Raw genomic sequence first — 18,831 nt, 5'->3', positions numbered from 1 at the left:
TCTTTTGGAAATGTAAAACAAATTTATAGAAATTTGTACATATATAGAAATATAGAAATGTATACAAATTTAGTTATGGAATACAAAAGAGCTGTATGGTGCAGTATAACAGCAATGATGAATATCTAATCACAATACTTCAGGTAGAAGCCAAGAAAGCCATCACCAGGAATTGGGGAAAGGAAACAATACTAACAAAAGCCCAACGGACTTCAATTGCAGAAGAAATATTCTTGTTGGAAAAATTGGCAGTTTTTTTTTTTTTGCCAACCGCCATAAACAATCTCAAGAAGAAGTAGGGAATCATATCCGAGTCTGCGCAGTTTCGCTTACCGTTGTCCATGACGTAATTGACGTCCTCTGTCAGTATCCAGGAAGTGGGTCGGTGGCCGTTGTTTGTGTTCATTGCCCAAGATTTCTGTGCCTGATTCTTAGCTCGGTTAAAGTCGTCACGGGCCGAAATGGCAACGTTTATTTCAGTCCCGTTAAAAAAGTCATCCGAAGTGGACCTGGTGAAGCCGCTGTCGAAGTTCGTCACAGCCTCTTATCCATCTGGCGAGGAGCAGTTAGAGTACCTTCGAGCCGTGGAGGAGTTGAACAAGCTTCGCAAGAGCGCTCTGGGAAGGCCGCTCGATAAACACGAGAGCTCTCTGGAAATCCTACTGAGGTAAAAACCGACTGAAAGGCAGAAAAAATTAGCTACAATAAAAATTTAGACGAATAGAATCGACGTTACGCTTGGCTTTCTTTATTTAACTTAGTTGCCGCACCCAGAGGAGTTAGCTTCTAGCGGCTAACTTGAGAGCTAAAAAGCTAAAATTCCGGATTTATGAACACTTGTAGAATCTCGCTTATTGGTTTTATTAAACGAACTACTGTTTATCTGTCAGTCTACTTCATAACTGCTGTATTTTCTGTCACAATAACTCGTATACTGATGCTTTCAGTTGAACTGTTTCTCCCACATGAAACGCAAATTATGTTAATCATAATACAACGCTCTATTGTAACATAATAAATATGAACTAAACACACAGTGAGCGCAAACTCCAGCTTCCCTCTTTTAGCTTAGTCATTCCTGGTCTGCATCACCAGCCGATCAATTAGGAAAGAACAGCATTTTCTCATAGAGCTCTTGTAAAATCAGAAAGTGCTTTCCATACAATAAAAGCAGCAGTTTACAGATATCTAATGAAACAAATACATTACGAACTAAATTAGAATAAGCATGGAAATAAAAAATCATAAATAATAAAGTGATGAATAAAATAGTTTATTATTATTCACAGAGAGAAAAACCCCAACACAAACTACATTAAAGTTAAACTAAACGTAGAGGATTACTACACATTATAACTTGGATTATATTTAATTGAATAATGGAAATAGTAAATGTAGTATTAAAAAAAACGTAATTTCTAAAAATCAAGTGAAAACCTAATCACAGCAATGCATCCAGTGCAGAGATGTATTTTTATGAGTATGTATAGAGAGCACCACATTAAAAGTCCCTTTACTTTTCCCTATCAGGCTGGTATATTTAACAAAACGTCCCTGCTTCTATCTGCTTTGCATAAAGGAACTGTACAGTGCACATTGTTCACCTAGGCTTTAACAAAGTTTCCGTCTTCTCCATTTTGGCTGCCAGGCTGCTTTAAATAATTTGTACCTTTATTTGGTGACTGAAACCTCAGTAATAACTTTATATTGTTTTTCTTTGACTTAAAACCTTTACCCATTTTTATCCAACATAGTTTATTTTTATCTTTTCTATCTCTTATTCAGAGAAACTTTGCCCTTTTTATGTTAGTCATGGTTCTGACTCATTCCTGAAGCATAAAGACAAGGCTCTGTGAATGTGTTGGTATTTACATTCCTAATTGTTATCCTCCATGTTTTTTTCTCCTGACCACTTTGCCACTATCTGAACAGTTATTTTGTTTTTATATGCTTTGTCAACATCCTTTTTCAAATGTTATTTATAGCTAAAAAATGGAAGGGATCAAATACTGAAGCAGTGCAGAACAAATGGTCTGCAGGTCATGTGATTTATGTCATACAAGCTTTGTCAACTTGATTTTTTACTTTTGGGCACAACTTTACTTCTGTTTTGGTAGCTTTACAATAAAGATGCACCTTTATATTAATCCTCTTTGCTCTTTTACAAAGTGCTTAACCAGAGCCGATTCCCCACTGATGTTTGTATACACTGGGTTAAGAGTGAGAATCAGAGATGAACTAAACTTCCTGGGCATTATTGGTTTTCTGTTTATTTTATAGTCTGATTGATAGTTCTTTTATTTATTTTTTTGTATGAAAAAGCATTAATATTTTAGAGTAAACTGTGCTTGAGGTGCCCATTGGTTCTTTAAATTTACATAAAGAAAAACAAGGTGATCCCCATTTATGCACAAAAAAAACATGCTTTTATTGATGCACTTACAGAAAATGGTAAGAGCTTTTTCAGATTGATTCATTTAATCAATAGTGAAAAAGTCTCGGATAAGAGCAGATGCTGTGGAAATAAGCTCCTATCCGTGGATGAACAGATCTTTTCAGGATCCCTCTAAATTCCTTGCTAAATAAGTTCTCAGTCATTAAATTACCCCTGAAAATAATACCATTAAACAAACTTTGTGTTTCTTTTGTCTTATTTCATGCATTTTTTCCCCTTTTTTTCTGTGAAATGCAATTGATATTAGTAGATTGTTTTAGACTAACGTCTGTAATGAATCGGCTGTTTGTTGTTTTGCTTCTTGGACTTCGCTATTCCTGCTCCATGCCAGGTAGTCAGAGCGACGAGTCTACTTGGTGTTACCTTGGAGACCAGTGTTTGCATGGGACATTATTTTCCTCACCCTCTCTTTAGTTCAGCCATGAGGCACGCCTCGTCTCAGCTTTCCTGCGCGAACACACAACCGAGTCCTTGTGTGTCTGTAATGGAAACACACTGGATGGGGGTTCTGCTTAGAAAGCCAGTTTTTGTTGATGCCTTTACTCTTTTGAAGAATAGAATAGTTGACCTCCTAGTGATTGGGGATTCCCTGTCTGTTTTTATCTTAAAGTTAAAAATAAACAGTTTAGATCACGTCACAGGTATTATGAGTCCAAACGCTGCTGACTGTGTGTGTTTCCCTGCCTGCCTGCCTGCCTTGGTATTTTTTATCCTGAGTCATTGACAGATTTCCGATTGGTGCAGTATTTCCCAAACTGCACATCTGCAGTGATGTCACATCTATTACTGTCACTAAACCTGATCCAAAAAATGTTAGTCAGTAGCTCTTCTCCTTCCTTTCACTTTGTCTATTGCATTGTTAAGCAATACAGGCAGCATTATACGCCACAAAACAATGAGAGCAGAACAAGTTTTGATTCTGTTTTTTTTTTTTTTTTTCAGATACTATGATCAGCTGTGTGCTATTGAGCCCAAGTTTCCCTTCTCTGAAAACCAGGTAACTGAGCAGCACATATGACTCTGGTTCATTTAAACAGAGAGGAACTTGAACACAAAGCTTGCTTCTGTTTCTGCAGCTCTGCCTCACCTTCACATGGAAGGATGCCTTTGATAAAGGATCCCTCTTCGGCGGCTCTGTCAAGCTCTGTGAGTAACACTTAAATTAACCTTTTTGGGAGATAAAATAACAGAAAATCATTAATATATCAGTTTCTGCCAAGTGGGGTACATTTTGTCTTGTTTTCTTTATTTATTTAACTTCCTTTGTCACTTTCACCTAGATATGAAAACGAACAGATAAATGATTCCACCTAACACTGAATTTGTCCTCTTTTTAGTATTTTGTGTTCTTAAAAAATTAGCAAGATCTATATTGATTCATTTGTATAAACTTTGTTCCTCACTGATATCCCAATAGTAACATCATTATTTTGACCTTAGGTTCTTGGTATTGAATTATTGTGGATAAGTTAATGTTTTCAGCCATGTCCTATAATAATTTTAGGTAAAAATAGATTTTTTTGTTTTGACTGTTTATCATCTTGCAGCTTTGGCCAGTTTGGGCTACGAGAAGACATGCGTGTTGTTCAACTGTGCAGCTCTGGCCAGTCAAATTGCCGTCGAGCAGAACACTGATAACGACGAGTGTCTCAAAGCTGCTGCTAGATTCTACCAGGTGAGTTTAGGTTTGCTCAGCAGGGTTTTTTTTTCTTTGTATCTTGAGATGTTTATACCTAATTTAGAGGAAAATAATATATTTGGATCATGGCAGATTAGGAATCTAGGCTCCATTCACTTAAAACCTTTGGAAAGCTTTTAACCTTGTTTTATGGGTGCTTTAACCAAATCCTGAACCCTTAGATGGACCACAGATCATACCCTGGCATGGTTATGACTGCTAGCCTATGACGGGTTTTTTCAGACTTGTATGATACAGAATATGATACAAGAGTACTTGTATTGATTAGAAGAAGAAGAAAAATTAACGAATTAGGAAGCAAACTGAACTATTTCACAATGTGAAGGAATCCTTTTTTTAAAATATCCTAAATCCAGATTGTGATTTAGATCATAACAATAACGTTCTTTATCATTTTTTCTCCATAGTCACCTTTCCTTAGTGAGTCCTTTGTATGCTTCATTTTTCTGATTGACATCAGATTCTAATAAAAGGTGGATCTGATCTCTTTTGTTATCTTCCAGTTGGCCAGTGGAGCATTCAGTCACATCAAGGACACAGTACTTTCTGCGTTAAACAGAGAGCCTACCATGGACATCTGCCCTGAAACTGTAGGAACTCTGAGCACCATCATGTTGGCCCAAGCCCAGGAGGTCTTCTTCCTCAAAGCCACCTCAGGTAATAAAAACGAGAAGTGACCCTGCAATGTTTCATCATGTTGTCATTAACGGCGTTGCTACTGCTGCCTTTGAATTGTGCTTCATATTTCTTAGATGTCCTATAAATGGGACACCAGCACATTTTTAAGATGTGAATCACAAAAAAGCCTCCAATTACTTCTTTACTGACTAGAGCAAACTTAGCAAGTCTCCAATTAAACCACACTGTGCTTTTTTTATGTCTTGATAAACTTCTAAAGATGACAGGTGCTGTTTTAATCTAGGCTGCAAAAAAAAAAAAATCTGCCCTGATTCTGTCTGCAAAGTTGCTCGTTAGTCATTTAAATAATAGTTTTCTATATTACACAATGGAGTAAGCCCTCTTTTGAAAAATAGACTTAATCTGCAGAGTTAACTACCTACTTTTAAATTAGTTTTTGGCCTATGATTGGGAAATACATTTATCAACTTTAAAAGGCAAGAGAATCTTATCATTGCACAATATGTTTGATCAAAAGTATAGATAGTTATTTTTTTTTTAACCTCAGATATGTACTAAGCTCTTTTTTTGTTCTGATTTGGCTGTAAACATTATTTTTTATTCAACAGACCGGATGAAAGATGCTGTGATTGCGAAATTGGCCAATCAGGCTGCAGATTACTATGGCGAAGCCTTCAAGCAGTGCCAGTACAAGGACAACCTCCCAAAGGTAGGTCACCAAAACCATCACAGAGTAACATGTTACCACTGCTAAACGGCTTAAACGTAATTCCCAGAAATGCCTGGTTCACAGGGAAAGATTTCAAAATTTGCTGCTTATTTTCCAAACCTAAGAGACCCCCCCCCCCCGACATGACAGTAAAACGTCGCAGAGTCAGCAGGTTTGGTCCTGCTCTGTCTGGTGTACAGTTAAATGGAACACACAACACAATACATGGGGGATCTCCAACTACTGAAGAATTTGTGTCCCAGGAAGAAATGAGAAAAACAAAAACACATTTGTCAATTTTTATTCATGCTGCTCTTTCTAGACACAAAGACCAACCTATGGATAGATTAATTACTATTTATATTATATAAAATATGGATTTAAATTGAGTGTTTTAGTTATATGTCATTTGTCCCTTGGTCAGGTTTTGGACTCTCAGTTCCTTATAAAACTGAAATTGAATTTGATTCAACAGCGACTTAATTGACAAATGGCCCACAAATTCATATCCTGTGCTTAAAATATATTCTATCATTTTATTTATTTTTCAGTAAAGAACACCTGTCCTTAGGGATCACTGTCATTTCCACCACTGAATGTAACTTTTCAACCTTTGTCTACTTGCAACCACATTAGTTGTCATGTGACAGGCGAGCTCATGGCATGATAGTAAGGTTAGCAAACGTATTGCCTTTGAATGTACAAATAATGAGGAAAAATAAAATTTTAGTATACTTAATGCTAACTCTAAAACAGACTTTAGCATGCTAATATGTCATGAGATTTTTTTTTTTAAGATTATCATTTTATAGAGGGAGGCAAATTTCCCTCAATTACATCATTTAAAGCCTTAGTTGTTTAAGGTCATATAAGAATAGATACAAAATGTTTAGATGATTTTGTCCATAATGCCCTCCTGAGATTTTCTTTTATGGACTACCAACCATTTCAACTGGGAACAACAAGAACAGAGGGAAATAGAGGAGTGCCCCATCACAAACCAAAAACGTAGGGCTGGTTCACACCAGCCACATATGTAGTCAACTGAAATTTGATCTGGTTGGTTTCAACATATTCCGTTTTTAGACCAAACCACAACTTTGAGGGATAAATATATTTTCTCCATGAGACAAATCTGGTGGACATTGTCAATCCATTCATCAATGGTTGGTGGTTCCACTTTAACCACTATCTTGTGGCAGGTTTCTCATTGGCTGCCAGTAGTATCCTAATCCATATACAGATTCCAAACAGACCAGATCACTCTTAATGTGCCACAAACAGCAGGATTATCTTAAAAGATTATCATAAAAGCCATAGACAAATTCAGGGAGTCTCTGAAGGGGAATATCGTGGCTAGAAAATGTTGTCTTGCCATGTGATCCAGGCATAACCCATGTATTCAGTGCGAAAAGAACATCCAGATGTCAGACTCTGTATGAAGTGGTTTTGTGTGTCTTGTTTTTTTCTTGTATATGTGAGACAGGTTGTGGGACTGTTCTGGCCTCTCTGTTCTCACTGGTCCTTCATCCTATTTCCACTGTTATTAGTTGGTTTTAACTGAACCACAGCGGAGCCGTTTTCTTTCTAACTGATTTCACACCGACAAGTCATGAGCAACTCAAAAAGCGACCTCCTGACTCTTTGAAACATACAAACCTTCAGGCTGTAAGCGTTTATTCTGAAGGGCAAGAAAATTAATTCACGGTTTTGGTCACAACCACAGAACCACAAAATATAATCAGTTTTGATTAATCTTTTTATCATGTTTGCGGATTTTATTGGGATATTTTTTATTAGAAAGTTTGTATGCTTCAAGTTTGCAAAATCTAATTATAAGAATCAGAATTTCTAAAATAATTTTAAAAAATTTGGATGAGACTTAGGCTTTGATAAAACTATTGTTTTGTTAACAGTATGGCAGCCTTTTATAGCAGCAACACAGTTTCAATGTTAAGTTAAAGAAATAATGTACTATACTGATTATTAAAGCTGTTAAAATGTCAGCTATGCAATTTATTTATTGTTACATTGATTTTAGGGAGTTTAGTGCTCGTCTAACAGAATATTATTCATTTTTTTGTTCTTGCTGTTATGGACTAACACATCTAAAACTACTTATTATCTGGTTATTTGTCAGGCTAGTAGCAGTTTGAGTCAGCTGCTTAAATGATTTAACGTCCTTATTGTTTTCTTTAGTTTTAAAACACCCATGATGAAAGGTGCTCCTTCCATCTTTTTTTTTTACAGCTAGAAATATGTCTCGGTGCTTGAAATTCTTTGTTAATAAGACAAAAGCGTGTAGCAACAAGTGGGGGAGGGGTGTATCATTAAATAGTAGACTTCTGTTCTTGTCTTTTTCTTTCCTCCCCACCAGCAGAACAGAACAGAGAAATGGCACATCAGAGCTCGCATATCATGTTACACTGCATTTACTGGCAGTTGGATGTTAGATATTTACTCATTTAAATACTAGTTCACATGGTATATAGGTTTACCTTCAATGGTTATTCTTAAATAAATCCTTTGGAATGACTCTATTAACATGGCAGCCCTGATTTGTTTACAAACAGTTAGCTTCCTATGAAAATCTCATACCGGATCTTGCCTAATGCTGAAAATTTGTCTAAACAAAAACTAAATACGATTTCTGCAAAGCGTCATATTAGCCCTGATGCGTAAAATAGAGCTGATGTTTGTAATACCTGGACATTAAAGATTGAAAGGCGGTTACTGGAAGGCGTACCTGGAAAGCAGGGTCTGTGTTATAGCTGGAGGTTTCCTGTAACACACACAAACACGCAGACCTGCTGGGTGTTGCTTTGAGGTGTAGCAGCTTTTGCTGCAAAGTTAAGCACTCATGGCCTCTTCTGTTTCTCTCTCCTGTTGTCTTTTTTTTTATTTTATTTTTTTTCCTCCCTGCATCCTTGCTGTTGTGCCGGCTCTCGTCTGTGTGCGCGTGCGTGCTTATGTTGTGCTGTTAAATGTTGCCGCATCCCGACCCGCTGCTCGTGCCTCCTCGTTATTTTGGCTTCCATGATGCCGTTTGTGACTTGACCTTCCTGATGTGTTTTTTCCCTCCTTTTGGTTTGCCTTGCTGTAATGCACGCGTGTGTGTGCATTTTTCATGTTCGTGTGCCTTGTGTGTTGCTCTGTGGTTGCCTCTCCCTGGTCAGTATTTTTATTTTCAGGAAGTGCTGCCAGTGCTGGCGGCCAAGCACTGCATCATGCAGGCCAACGCCGAGTTGCATCAGAGTATCCTTGCCAAGCAGAAGAAGCGTTTTGGAGAAGAGATTGCTCGTCTGCAGGTAATCTCATTTCCCGCAGTTTGGCCTTTTGTCATCGTGATGTAATGCCCAGAGCAATGAGGAAAACATGAGAAAGAAATTATATGTATGAAGCCAACTGTCTCACTGCAGCATGCAGCAGAGCTGGTGAAGACTGTCGCATCTCGCTATGATGAGTATGTTAGCGTGAAGGAGCTGACTGACAAGATCAACCGAGCCCTCACAGCAGCCAAGAAAGACAATGACTTCATCTACCATGACCGCGTGCCTGAAGTCAAAGACCTGGAACACATCGGCAAGGCAGCGCTTGTCAAAGCCACGGCTATCACGCCTCCACTCAGCCAGAAATTCACAGGTATGATTATACAGAAACCAAACCACCGCTGTCACACTTCAGAGACACTAAAGTCCCTTTTAGATCAGAGATCTGCAAAAAAACGGGCATTAAAGAGTCCTCCCTATTGGATCGGTTTCTTGTTTCACATATTAGAAAACAATCCACAGAGATTAAAGATTACCCTAAAGGGTGTGGTGGACAACCCCCACCTAAGGAGCATGCATACGATACATGTTTAGGATTTTTCCTTGATGTTCCTTTGTTCTGTGTTTTTTTTTTTTTTTTTTTTTTTTTTTTTGGTCTTGGTTTTGTTTATGTATCAGCACAGCTGCTGTCCACCATCCTCGGTGGACTCTGCTGGATACCTGAGCATATTTATTTGAGAATGTGGGCTCTTGAGGAACATCTTATGTCTCAAGTTGAATCTACATTGTTCCATACCCCTACATTACACAAACTGACATGGATAGCCCTCCCTAAGGGTTTATAGTGGCTACAGCTTTGTGACCGTCTACCAGTTTCCACCAAAGCTTTAATGTTAGTGGATCTGATTTAACCCGCTCTATCCGTGTTGGAAACTTTCAAATAATTGTGATGCATAAAGAGCAAATGTAGATCAAGAATGTTCTGATTTCACACAATCCTTTTGGTAACTGTCTTTAACTAATTTTATCAGAACATTTGCTTCATTTGCTAAAACCTCCTGATATACCTATGACTTATACCCTGATAAACCAGACTAAATGTGAGATTAAATGTGTAATTTAGTCTGGCCCCGATGAATGAGACATTGGAAGATTGTTGATGAGAACAACCCATTGTCTTTCAAACTGCTGTCTGTGTCTATTGACCAACGCTCTGACCAATGAGAACAACTGACTGTGATGTAGTAAGTGCTACAGAAAGATGGTGGGGGAGTGTAAACAAACAGCCTGTCGGTAAAACAGCAAATACGTCCTTCTGAAAAATTAATGAACATAGAGCCTCTTCCTGCTCACGTTTCAACGAAAACCCCAAGTCTAATCCTTCCAAAACTGATTCCAAAAGCTGAGTCAAACGAGAACTGTTCAATAGTTGTTGCCATCTTCCTTTTTGCACTTTCTCCAGCGTCACACGGCTTTGGCGCCCCGCCATCAAAACCCAGCTCGCTTTGCATCCAAAAATTCAAAACACATCTCTGCTTTGTGATTGGTCCGCCAGTTCTAGGGCCTGGGGCATTGACCGAGGCTAGACCAAACTCGCAGGAAACAATTATTTTGGCCACTTGCGGGTGGGGCTAGTTTACTAGGCTATATGACTTACATAATATTCATAAAACTTCTAAATTTATATATAAATATGTCTACATTCTGTCAGTTCCGTTCCCCTAAGTATCTCCCTCATTACATTTTTCACTCTTTTATAAAAGTGTATTTAAAGATATATTTTTGTGTGTAACTTGGCTGCTTTACGTGTTTTTTCCAGTCACAAGATGTGGAACACCTATAAAATCTACCTGCATATTATTATCAAGACCTTTTTTTCTGATTGTTTCCAGTTTACAATGAAATTCCGTAGAAAGAAAAGAAATGCATACATTAGAATACTAAAGATCAAAATGTTTATTTGAATAAAAATAACTTAAAATATTTCTAGCGTACAACCAACAACAATATTGAAGTTTCTTAAGAATCCAAGGGAAAAATAAATGAATTATATGTAATAAATAAATAGTAGGTTAAAAAAAAGGGAACGTTGATGTCTGCTTTTAAATTTAAAATAACTTTTGGTTTCTCCTTGGGTACAAGCAGAAGACTTTTTTTCTGCTTGTGCCAATAAAACAAAATAAATCTGTCCTTAACTTTTTTTTTCCAAAATCAAACCATTTTCCTCTGACATTATACAAATGTGCTTCTTAGATGAAAATAAAACAAAATATATTTGAATGTTCTGAATTTGATTTTAACCCCTCTGTTTGACCTTTTTACTTATCGTTTAGTAACATAATACATTTCTCTGAATGTGCTCATAATAATCTTTACCCTTTAGATCTATTTGAGAAGATGGTTCCCATGGCCGTGCAGCAGTCCATGGGCATCTACGGCCAGAGGAAGGCTGACACGGTGAACAGACTGGTGGGAACAATGAGGGAGGCCACCAACCTCTGTAACGGGTACGATGTTCATCATCACTAGACGACCTGCATTCATTTCTTTAGAGCATTGTGAACCCTTTGTTTGTAGGCATTGTAGAAAATCATGACAAGTCTGGTGATCTGAGGTGATATTTACATTAGAAACCCTTAAAAGTTGTACTTTTGTTTTAAATTTTTCTGTTGGCTGATTAAAGGCCTGCAGTAACAGATAATTTTTAACTCTATCAGGGTGTTGGCTTCTCTGAACCTGCCTGCTGCCTTGGAGGATCTGTCTGGGGACTCTATCCCACAATCCATTGCTGAGAAGTCCAGGTCAATCGTGGAGCAGGGAGGGCTGCAGAACATCGAGAAGCTGATCAGAGACCTTCCTGAGCTGTTGACTCGTAACCGAGAGATTCTGGACGAGGTCGGTGGAGGTCACAGCAGCGACCTAACCTGTTCAATGAAGTCCTCAATATGTTCATAAAAGTAGAGACTTTGAGAACTACAGACTTCTTACAGCATGATTGCCATATGGCTCTGATTTTTTGTCAAAGCAGCCTGTGTATGTAATTCTCTTTAATAGCTGGCTTGGACTTCATAAATGTTACCCGTTTCTGCCAAGGCTACCAGAAAAGCAAATTAATACCAAAAAGCCCTGAATGATTAGGAATGGCGTGAATCCCAGATCAGAATCATCACAGAATTGAATCCACTGATCTTTGGGCCAAGGACTATCAGTCTAATCATCTCCAGCCAGCATGTTTTTAACATCTTGCTGACAAACAATTAAACAGATGGGAGGAAAAACGTAAAACTAAAAAAAAAAACATGTTCTGCTTCCATGTTTGTTGTAGTAGTTGAAAAGTACAGATTCAAGATAATTAGGACCCTTAGTATTTTTATCATTATTGCATATTGATTTCAGACTATTTCTATTAAAGGATAAAATTCAGATTTTCTGTTAGAAACTGTTGAAGCGTTCTGTTTAGTTGCTATTTAATAAAAGACGAACAGAGCTTCCATAAAGTCAGCTTTAGTTTATTTGCCACATTAAGCTGTAAGTTGACTTTTTTTTAAATAATTTGTATTGTTTATTTTGGCTTTCCACCAGGACTAAAATCCTGTGATGTTTGGTTATAGCTCTTCTGCAGGAGTATTTTAATTTCGTCCTCATATGTATTGTTTTTAGGATTGTATGTGATAGAGCAACACCTTTGGGGGATCACTTCCCTTCTCAGTGTTTATTCATGGAATCGAATCCCAGAATAAAGAGGCTGAAGTTCTGTACATTGATTTTTGTCTGTATGATATTTAAATCTGTTAATGTGTTTGTTTTAGTCTCTGAAAATGCTGGATGATGAAGAGACAACAGACAATGAGCTGAGGAGCAAGTTTAACCAGCGCTGGAACAGAACCCCCTCTGGAGATCTGTATAAGCCCCTTCGTGCAGGTACACCTCGGCCTCTTTTGGCCACCATCTGCCAAGCCTGTCCTCCGTTATTAATGGCCACTTATTCACCGCTGCATCCATTTCACCCCCCTCTCTACTTCCTCCCAGAGGGAAACAACTTCCGTAACATCCTGGACAAGGCGGTGCAGGCGGACCAGGTGGTGAGGGACCGCTACAACGCTCAGTGCGACATGATCGCCTTGCTGTGTAAACCCCAGAACGAGCTCAATGCCGCCATCCCCTCGGCCAACCCCACCAAGACGCTGCAAGGCAGCGAGGTCTGTCTGCCATCTTTTGTTTGGTCTATTCTTTTTTTTTCCACTGTTCTGGTTTTTTTTTTTTTAGAGAATTTTCAAGCACATTCTTTAACCCCCCTAGAGGACGTTTTGTGCTTTCTGGCTGTTTCCAAACCATTTTTCATATTGTTCGCTGACTCTGCGTTGAGTGTCACTGGGGAGCTTAAACAACTTCGCAAGCAGAACTGAGGGAGAGGAAGTTCACATCTCCTTGGCTACAGTGCTGCCCCGCTTAAGGAAAACATGAAAGCGTTTGGGATGTGGCCTGTCGTCATCCTGACAGTGATGGCGGGATGGAGATTGATAAACACGTCCTCCCCTACAGGTGGTGAACGTCCTGCGCTCCCTGTTGGCCCAGCTGGAAGAGGTGAAGAAAGAGAGAGAGACCGTGGAGGAGGAAATCAAGGCGGTGACGTTTGATATGTCGACCACCTTCCTGAAGGCGCTGGCCCAGGACGGAGCCATAAACGAAGAGCAGCTGTCGCTGTCCCAGCTCGACCAGTCGTACGGCAGCTACAACCAGAAGGTGTCTGCCAGCCTCTCTAAACAGGAAGAGCTGCTGGGAAACGTTCAGGTATACTGGGAGCGCATGGTTGACGTTGCTCTGCATTGTTGAAAGAATTTATTCTCCAGCGGGAATCAATGCTCCCGAATGTCTCCATAGACGGCCCACCAGGAGTTCAGCAGCCTGAAGCAGTCCAACAACGAGGCCAACCAGAGGGAGGAGGTCCTAAAGAAGCTGGCTTCTGCTCACGACAGCTACGTCGAGATCTGCAACAACCTGCGCGAAGGGACCAAGGTACTCTCTCTGCTGCAGCATCTGCATTATTTTCTACAGATTTCTCTTCTTTTTTTCCTTCAAACCAGGTCATTTTATTCTGCCCTCTTCTTTGTTTCCTCTCTTCAGTTCTACAACGACTTGACGGAGATCCTGCTTAAGTTCCAAAACAAATGCAGCGACATCGTTTTTGCTCGCAAGACGGAGCGTGATGAGCTGCTCAAGTACGTAATGACCGGATTAGGTTTGTGATGACAGAAGAAGCAGGGCGTGAACTGCATACCTGATGTCAGAGTGGTACTTTTAAACCAAGGATAAACCATACCTTTGTTTTGACAGCAAAACAGTCTAGACTCATCTTTAAAATGTAGAGAATAATTAAACCATGGGGCCAATTGGCATGCTGAAAAAACATTGAACTTCAAGTTTAAAAGTAGAGAAACGATGATTAATATTATATTTCCAGATTTAATTCCTCTTTTATTGCATAGAGAAGGTATTCTGCAGGATGCTGGCCTTTTGTTAATGGGAGCCGGTTCAATAAAGGCGATTTTAACAGAAGGAGACTCTGTTCATGGCCTGTAGTGATGTTTAACTTGTTGTTTCAGGGAACTGCAGCAGAGCATCGCCCGCGAGCCCAGTGCTCCATCCTTCAATGTCCCTGCCTACCAGAGCACCCCCGCAGCTCCCGCCCCTGCTCCGGGTCCAACCCCTGCTCCCAGAACAGTCTTTGTAAGCCACAAATCCAACCCATTGATGATTTCTTGTAACCATCACCCTGTTTTGTTCTAATTCTTCCGTTTATTTATTTATTTTTTAATAATTTAGGCTCAACAACCTCAACAAGTCCAACAGCAGCCCCAGCAGAAACCTCAGCCTCCTTCCAGACCACCTCCTCCCAGCTTCACCCCTCAGGCAGCGTCTGCCACCCCTGCCAGCCCAGCACCCACTGGCCCTCCTCCCAGTAACCCTCCCGCTGTGGCTCCGCCCTCTCAGGCTCAGGGACCACCTTATCCCACCTACCAAGGCTACCAAGGGTGAGTTTTCTTTCTCAGATGAGAGTTTAGTTGTTTTTTGTTGAGTTTCTTCATTAATTTGTTGAGAATTTCATGTGATAAAACTCAACTTTCAGCCTTTATTGACAACACATTCTTCCTGAATTTTTGCCTGAGAATTGACTATTAAATGTAATTAAAAGAAATATTTTTTTCTAAATGATTTTTAACAGTCTGGGGTTTACATACCAAATCTTTACAATCAATAAAATAACCCACTTAACTGGGTTTGGCAGTCACGTTTCCCTGTCTCTAAAAATAAAATAAAAAATTCTCACAATAGAAGGCTTTAAAGTTCCTAAAGAAAATGCCAAAGGAGTTTTGAACAAATACTTGTTTATACAGCAGTGAGGACATGTCAAGGTCCCAAAGACATGGCCGTCTCTCAAAAAAACAGCTTCGCAGAAGACAGACTCCCTATCTAGATATCTAAACTACCATATGTAACTAGAGAAACTCACCTTTCTAACAATGTATAGCATATCCTTCAGCACCTTTTCCAAAGTAGTAATACAGTATCCACGCATACTGGAAGTTCTTTTTGAAAATCGATCTTTTATGATGTGACCCAATTATTTTGATCTACTTTATATCGCAGCTAGTTAAAGTGTAGCTCATGTGATCCTTTTTGTTTGGTTCATAATTTTGTGAATTTGAGTCACCCAAGCCCCGCCCCCTCTCTAGAGCAAAGACACTGCCTGATTGTTTATTTGAGAGAGACGCCAGATGACTGGATAACAGAATACAGGGTAGATGTCTGCATCTCGTGGGCTTTTGATTTTAGAAAGCAATTATTCTGAGTTATTTAGTGCTTCCATCCAATTATGAGAATATTGAGCAAACTCTTAAAATGTGAAAATGAAATACAAATTGGACATGTTTCCATCCATTGGAGTGAACTAGCCAGGGGATGCCAAGCGTGGGGTGGATGTTACGCTTGGCTGTAGTAAACAGGAAGTAGTGGAAGCAGCATTTCCTGGACTACAGATCAAACTTCCATTTGAATAAAGGTGATTTAGATGGAGTTGTGCTTTCTCTATCATTTCCGCTAGTTTAACAGTTGCAGCATCAAACTCTTACTGTACATCATAGAGAATATTTTTTTTAATAGAAATCTTGTCTTGAGGCAAAAAACTGTGCCGGAAAATGATAGTTTCTGAATTATAAAAAATAAAAGCTGAGGAATTAGTTAGTCCATTCCTCAGCCATGTCTGACTGTACCACTTCATTTATAAACATGATCCTGTTTTGGGGAAAAAATCCGACCTTAAAGATTATATTTTAAAACTTGTTGGCCTGGTGCTGCACATGAGCCTAAACAACACTGGTTACAGGAATACTGTTTTTTAAGGAGGAATAGATATAAATGTCAGGTTCTAGATCTAAAGAGTTGGTAGATCACATATCTTCTTACTAAAAACTTGGCAGGTTGTGATTTTAATACGTTTTAAAAGTTCTGAAGTACATAAAATTGTTGCCAGACTCTGTGGATGCATCTTTACCTAAATCTGCGTCTGCATGCTGAATTAAAAGCATATTCTGGCTCTGAATTACTGCATGTGGATATTTTAATTTTTATACCTCTCTTTTTTTCGGCAGATTCTACCAGATGTCTATGGGCTACAATCCTTACGCCTACGGCCAGTACAACATGCCCTACATGCCCTACCAGCCTACCCCTGGGCAGGGAGGATACCCAGGAGCGCCCCCAGCAGGACAGCCCTACCCTGGCTACCCACAGCAGCCCCCTCATCAACCCTACTACCCCCAACAATAACTCCGCCCTCCATCCCCTCTTTTCACACGTTAACACCAAAAAAAGAAAAATATCCTCAGCAATAACACTTCATTTCAATCTTCCACATTCATCTTAAACTTTAAGTTTTTCTCGCCATCAGCAGCTGTAGGAGAGAGGACCTCAGAGCTGCTTTGCACTTTTTTTTTTCAAAATATCCTAAACTTAAATTTTTTCCTCACTACAAACTCTTTCTGATTTCTCTCTTGAGTTTTCAAACAGCACTTTTCCTAAACAACTTCCTCTTTCTCCACTCCACTAATCCCAGTCTCTTTCCTCCTGAGGTTATTTTGCTCTTTTTCTACAATTTAGTTGATAAATTTAAGCTCTAACCCCTTCCCTCTGATAACTGACTCCTTGAATGAGGTGGACTGCTGTATAAATAAACACTTACGGACGAATCAGACGGACTCTTCCTTTACCTGGTTCGGAGGGTCGTCTGGGCGAGCGGTCATTTCTAGTCACTCCCTCGCCCTGTTAATCACAGCTTCTCTGTCGGCTATAATCCTATTTTTGTAACGAATACCGATGCCTCACTCGTGTATAAAAAAAAAACAGATGACTGTAGGTTTTTCTATTGTAGTTAAAGACGGAGGGTTTTGGTTTGTTTTCTGTTTTCCTTCTTTCACCCAGGGATCGTGGGTTCATCTGTGTTACAATCAAAGGCTGTACAAGTGGGAGAAATGATTATTATTATATAAATATATATATAAATAGGAATCTGTATGTTGTTAACCAAAATATCTCTGTGTGCTGCCCGCTCATGCTCTGTTTTTATTTTTATTCCTCGCCTCTAATGTGATTAAAAGGAAAAAAGAGACAACAACCAGCCGAAGGTTTGTGTGTATGTTTACAATAAAACCGTCGATCAGGAGTTAACACGCACTAATCGCTTGCATGAATGTCATTCATTTGGTGAGATTACTAATTAGTTTATAACAGGAGGAATATTTTATTTGTGAAGCTGTTTTCTGTCTGACAAACAAAATCAAGGAAATCCAATAAACATATTTGGTTATATTGGTATTAGCAGTTTGCCCAAATATATACACCCCTTCTGATGTTTATGAAATGTTAATTTACAAGTTGTATCTCAACAGTATCGATTTTCCTGTTTGAAGACTCAGGAGAATAAGTCGAGCAAATTTAGACTGGTTATGTGGGTCTGCACACAAGTTGTGAGAACAGGGTTTAAAACTTCTTAATTTGTCTGAAGAATCCACTGAGAAGTGGTTAAATAATCATCTTATCATATAAGAGAGCCGTCATTAAATAAAGTCCAAATCCAGATGATGGGAGTTTTTAAACCTCTGACCGACCCTGCAAGAAGAGCGGCCAGAAGAGGGCAGTCCTGCAGCTCACAGGAGGGAAGCAGCACTTCACCTGCAGTTATTATGGCTTCTTTCCAACCAATCAGAGAGTGAGTCATCCCGTTGGTCTAACCGGAGGCCCTTTGACCCCCTCTTCTCAGCACTGAGGCCAGACCCTATTTAGATGACATGCAAATTACGTAGCAGTGAGGTCGCGATCCTATCCAGTCATATTTTCCCTGCAGGTGATTTCTCTAAAGACTGATATCCTCCCTGAATATTTACTCGGTGTCAGAAGAAACTAATGATTTCACATATCTCCTCCGTCTGTGTGTGTGTCTGTGTGGGGAGGCAGATGGTGGCGCAGTGTGATGTCTGGAAGGATGCATGGAGATGTTGGCAGTGAGCTGCTGGTCTCCTGCCTGCATCCATCACTCCACCTCTCTCTCTGTTTTCCACTCTTTTGAATCCCCACCACCAAAAGCCTCCAACAGAAAAGCCTCCACCTTCACCTCTTTCTCCTCCCAGACTTTGCTTCCCTTCCTTTCATGTGATTCATGTTGCTTTGCTCTTGAAGCTCCAGCCGCACACCAATCATCTCTGTAAATCCTCAGCTGCTCTCGTGGCTCATCTTCTTCTGCTTCTCGTTCGTCCGTCCTTGCTGCCCAAGCTGTGAGGCTTTGGCAGCAGAAAGCCATCCACACCGGTCAGCATCATCCTTGGCTTACATACTTCCCACAGCCACACGTCAATCTCCAGTGTGTACTTTCTGTGCGAGTCAAACTCTCACGGATGCACACTTTTAATCACATCTATCAGCTCCTACTACAAGTGACACAACACATAACTGCTGCCATGTTTTTCTCCTCTTTTCTCTCCATTTCCTCCCCTATCTATATGGCGTG

The 18,831-nt window shown here is 39.6% G+C and overlaps 1 protein-coding gene across 2 annotated transcripts; it reads left to right on the top strand.

Moving 5' to 3' along the window:
* The first annotated feature begins 348 nt into the window (after positions 1-348).
* On the top strand, positions 349-17,501 carry LOC119785875 (programmed cell death 6 interacting protein). 2 transcript variants are annotated; one of them, XM_038288739.1, is made up of 18 exons: positions 349-667; positions 3,398-3,452; positions 3,532-3,601; positions 4,003-4,130; positions 4,658-4,811; positions 5,402-5,502; positions 8,679-8,810; positions 8,922-9,144; positions 11,155-11,278; positions 11,489-11,666; positions 12,581-12,692; positions 12,801-12,970; positions 13,314-13,562; positions 13,653-13,787; positions 13,896-13,990; positions 14,375-14,498; positions 14,595-14,803; positions 16,421-17,501. In XM_038288739.1, the coding sequence occupies exons 1-18, from the start codon at positions 462-464 to the stop codon at positions 16,596-16,598; spliced, it is 2,643 nt and encodes an 880-aa protein (XP_038144667.1). In that variant the 5' UTR covers positions 349-461; the 3' UTR covers positions 16,599-17,501. The 2 variants fall into 2 exon arrangements, with proteins under 2 accessions (XP_038144667.1, XP_038144668.1); XM_038288740.1 differs by having other exon boundaries at positions 350-667; positions 8,694-8,810.
* Positions 17,502-18,831: the final 1,330 nt, after the last annotated feature.

This window comes from Cyprinodon tularosa, unplaced genomic scaffold (genome assembly GCF_016077235.1).
Source record: "Cyprinodon tularosa strain WSP-4 unplaced genomic scaffold, ASM1607723v1 ctg26, whole genome shotgun sequence".
NCBI lineage: Eukaryota > Metazoa > Chordata > Actinopteri > Cyprinodontiformes > Cyprinodontidae > Cyprinodon > Cyprinodon tularosa.
The sequence above is the reverse complement of the archived record's forward strand: the minus strand, read 5'-3'. Positions and strand labels throughout refer to the sequence as shown.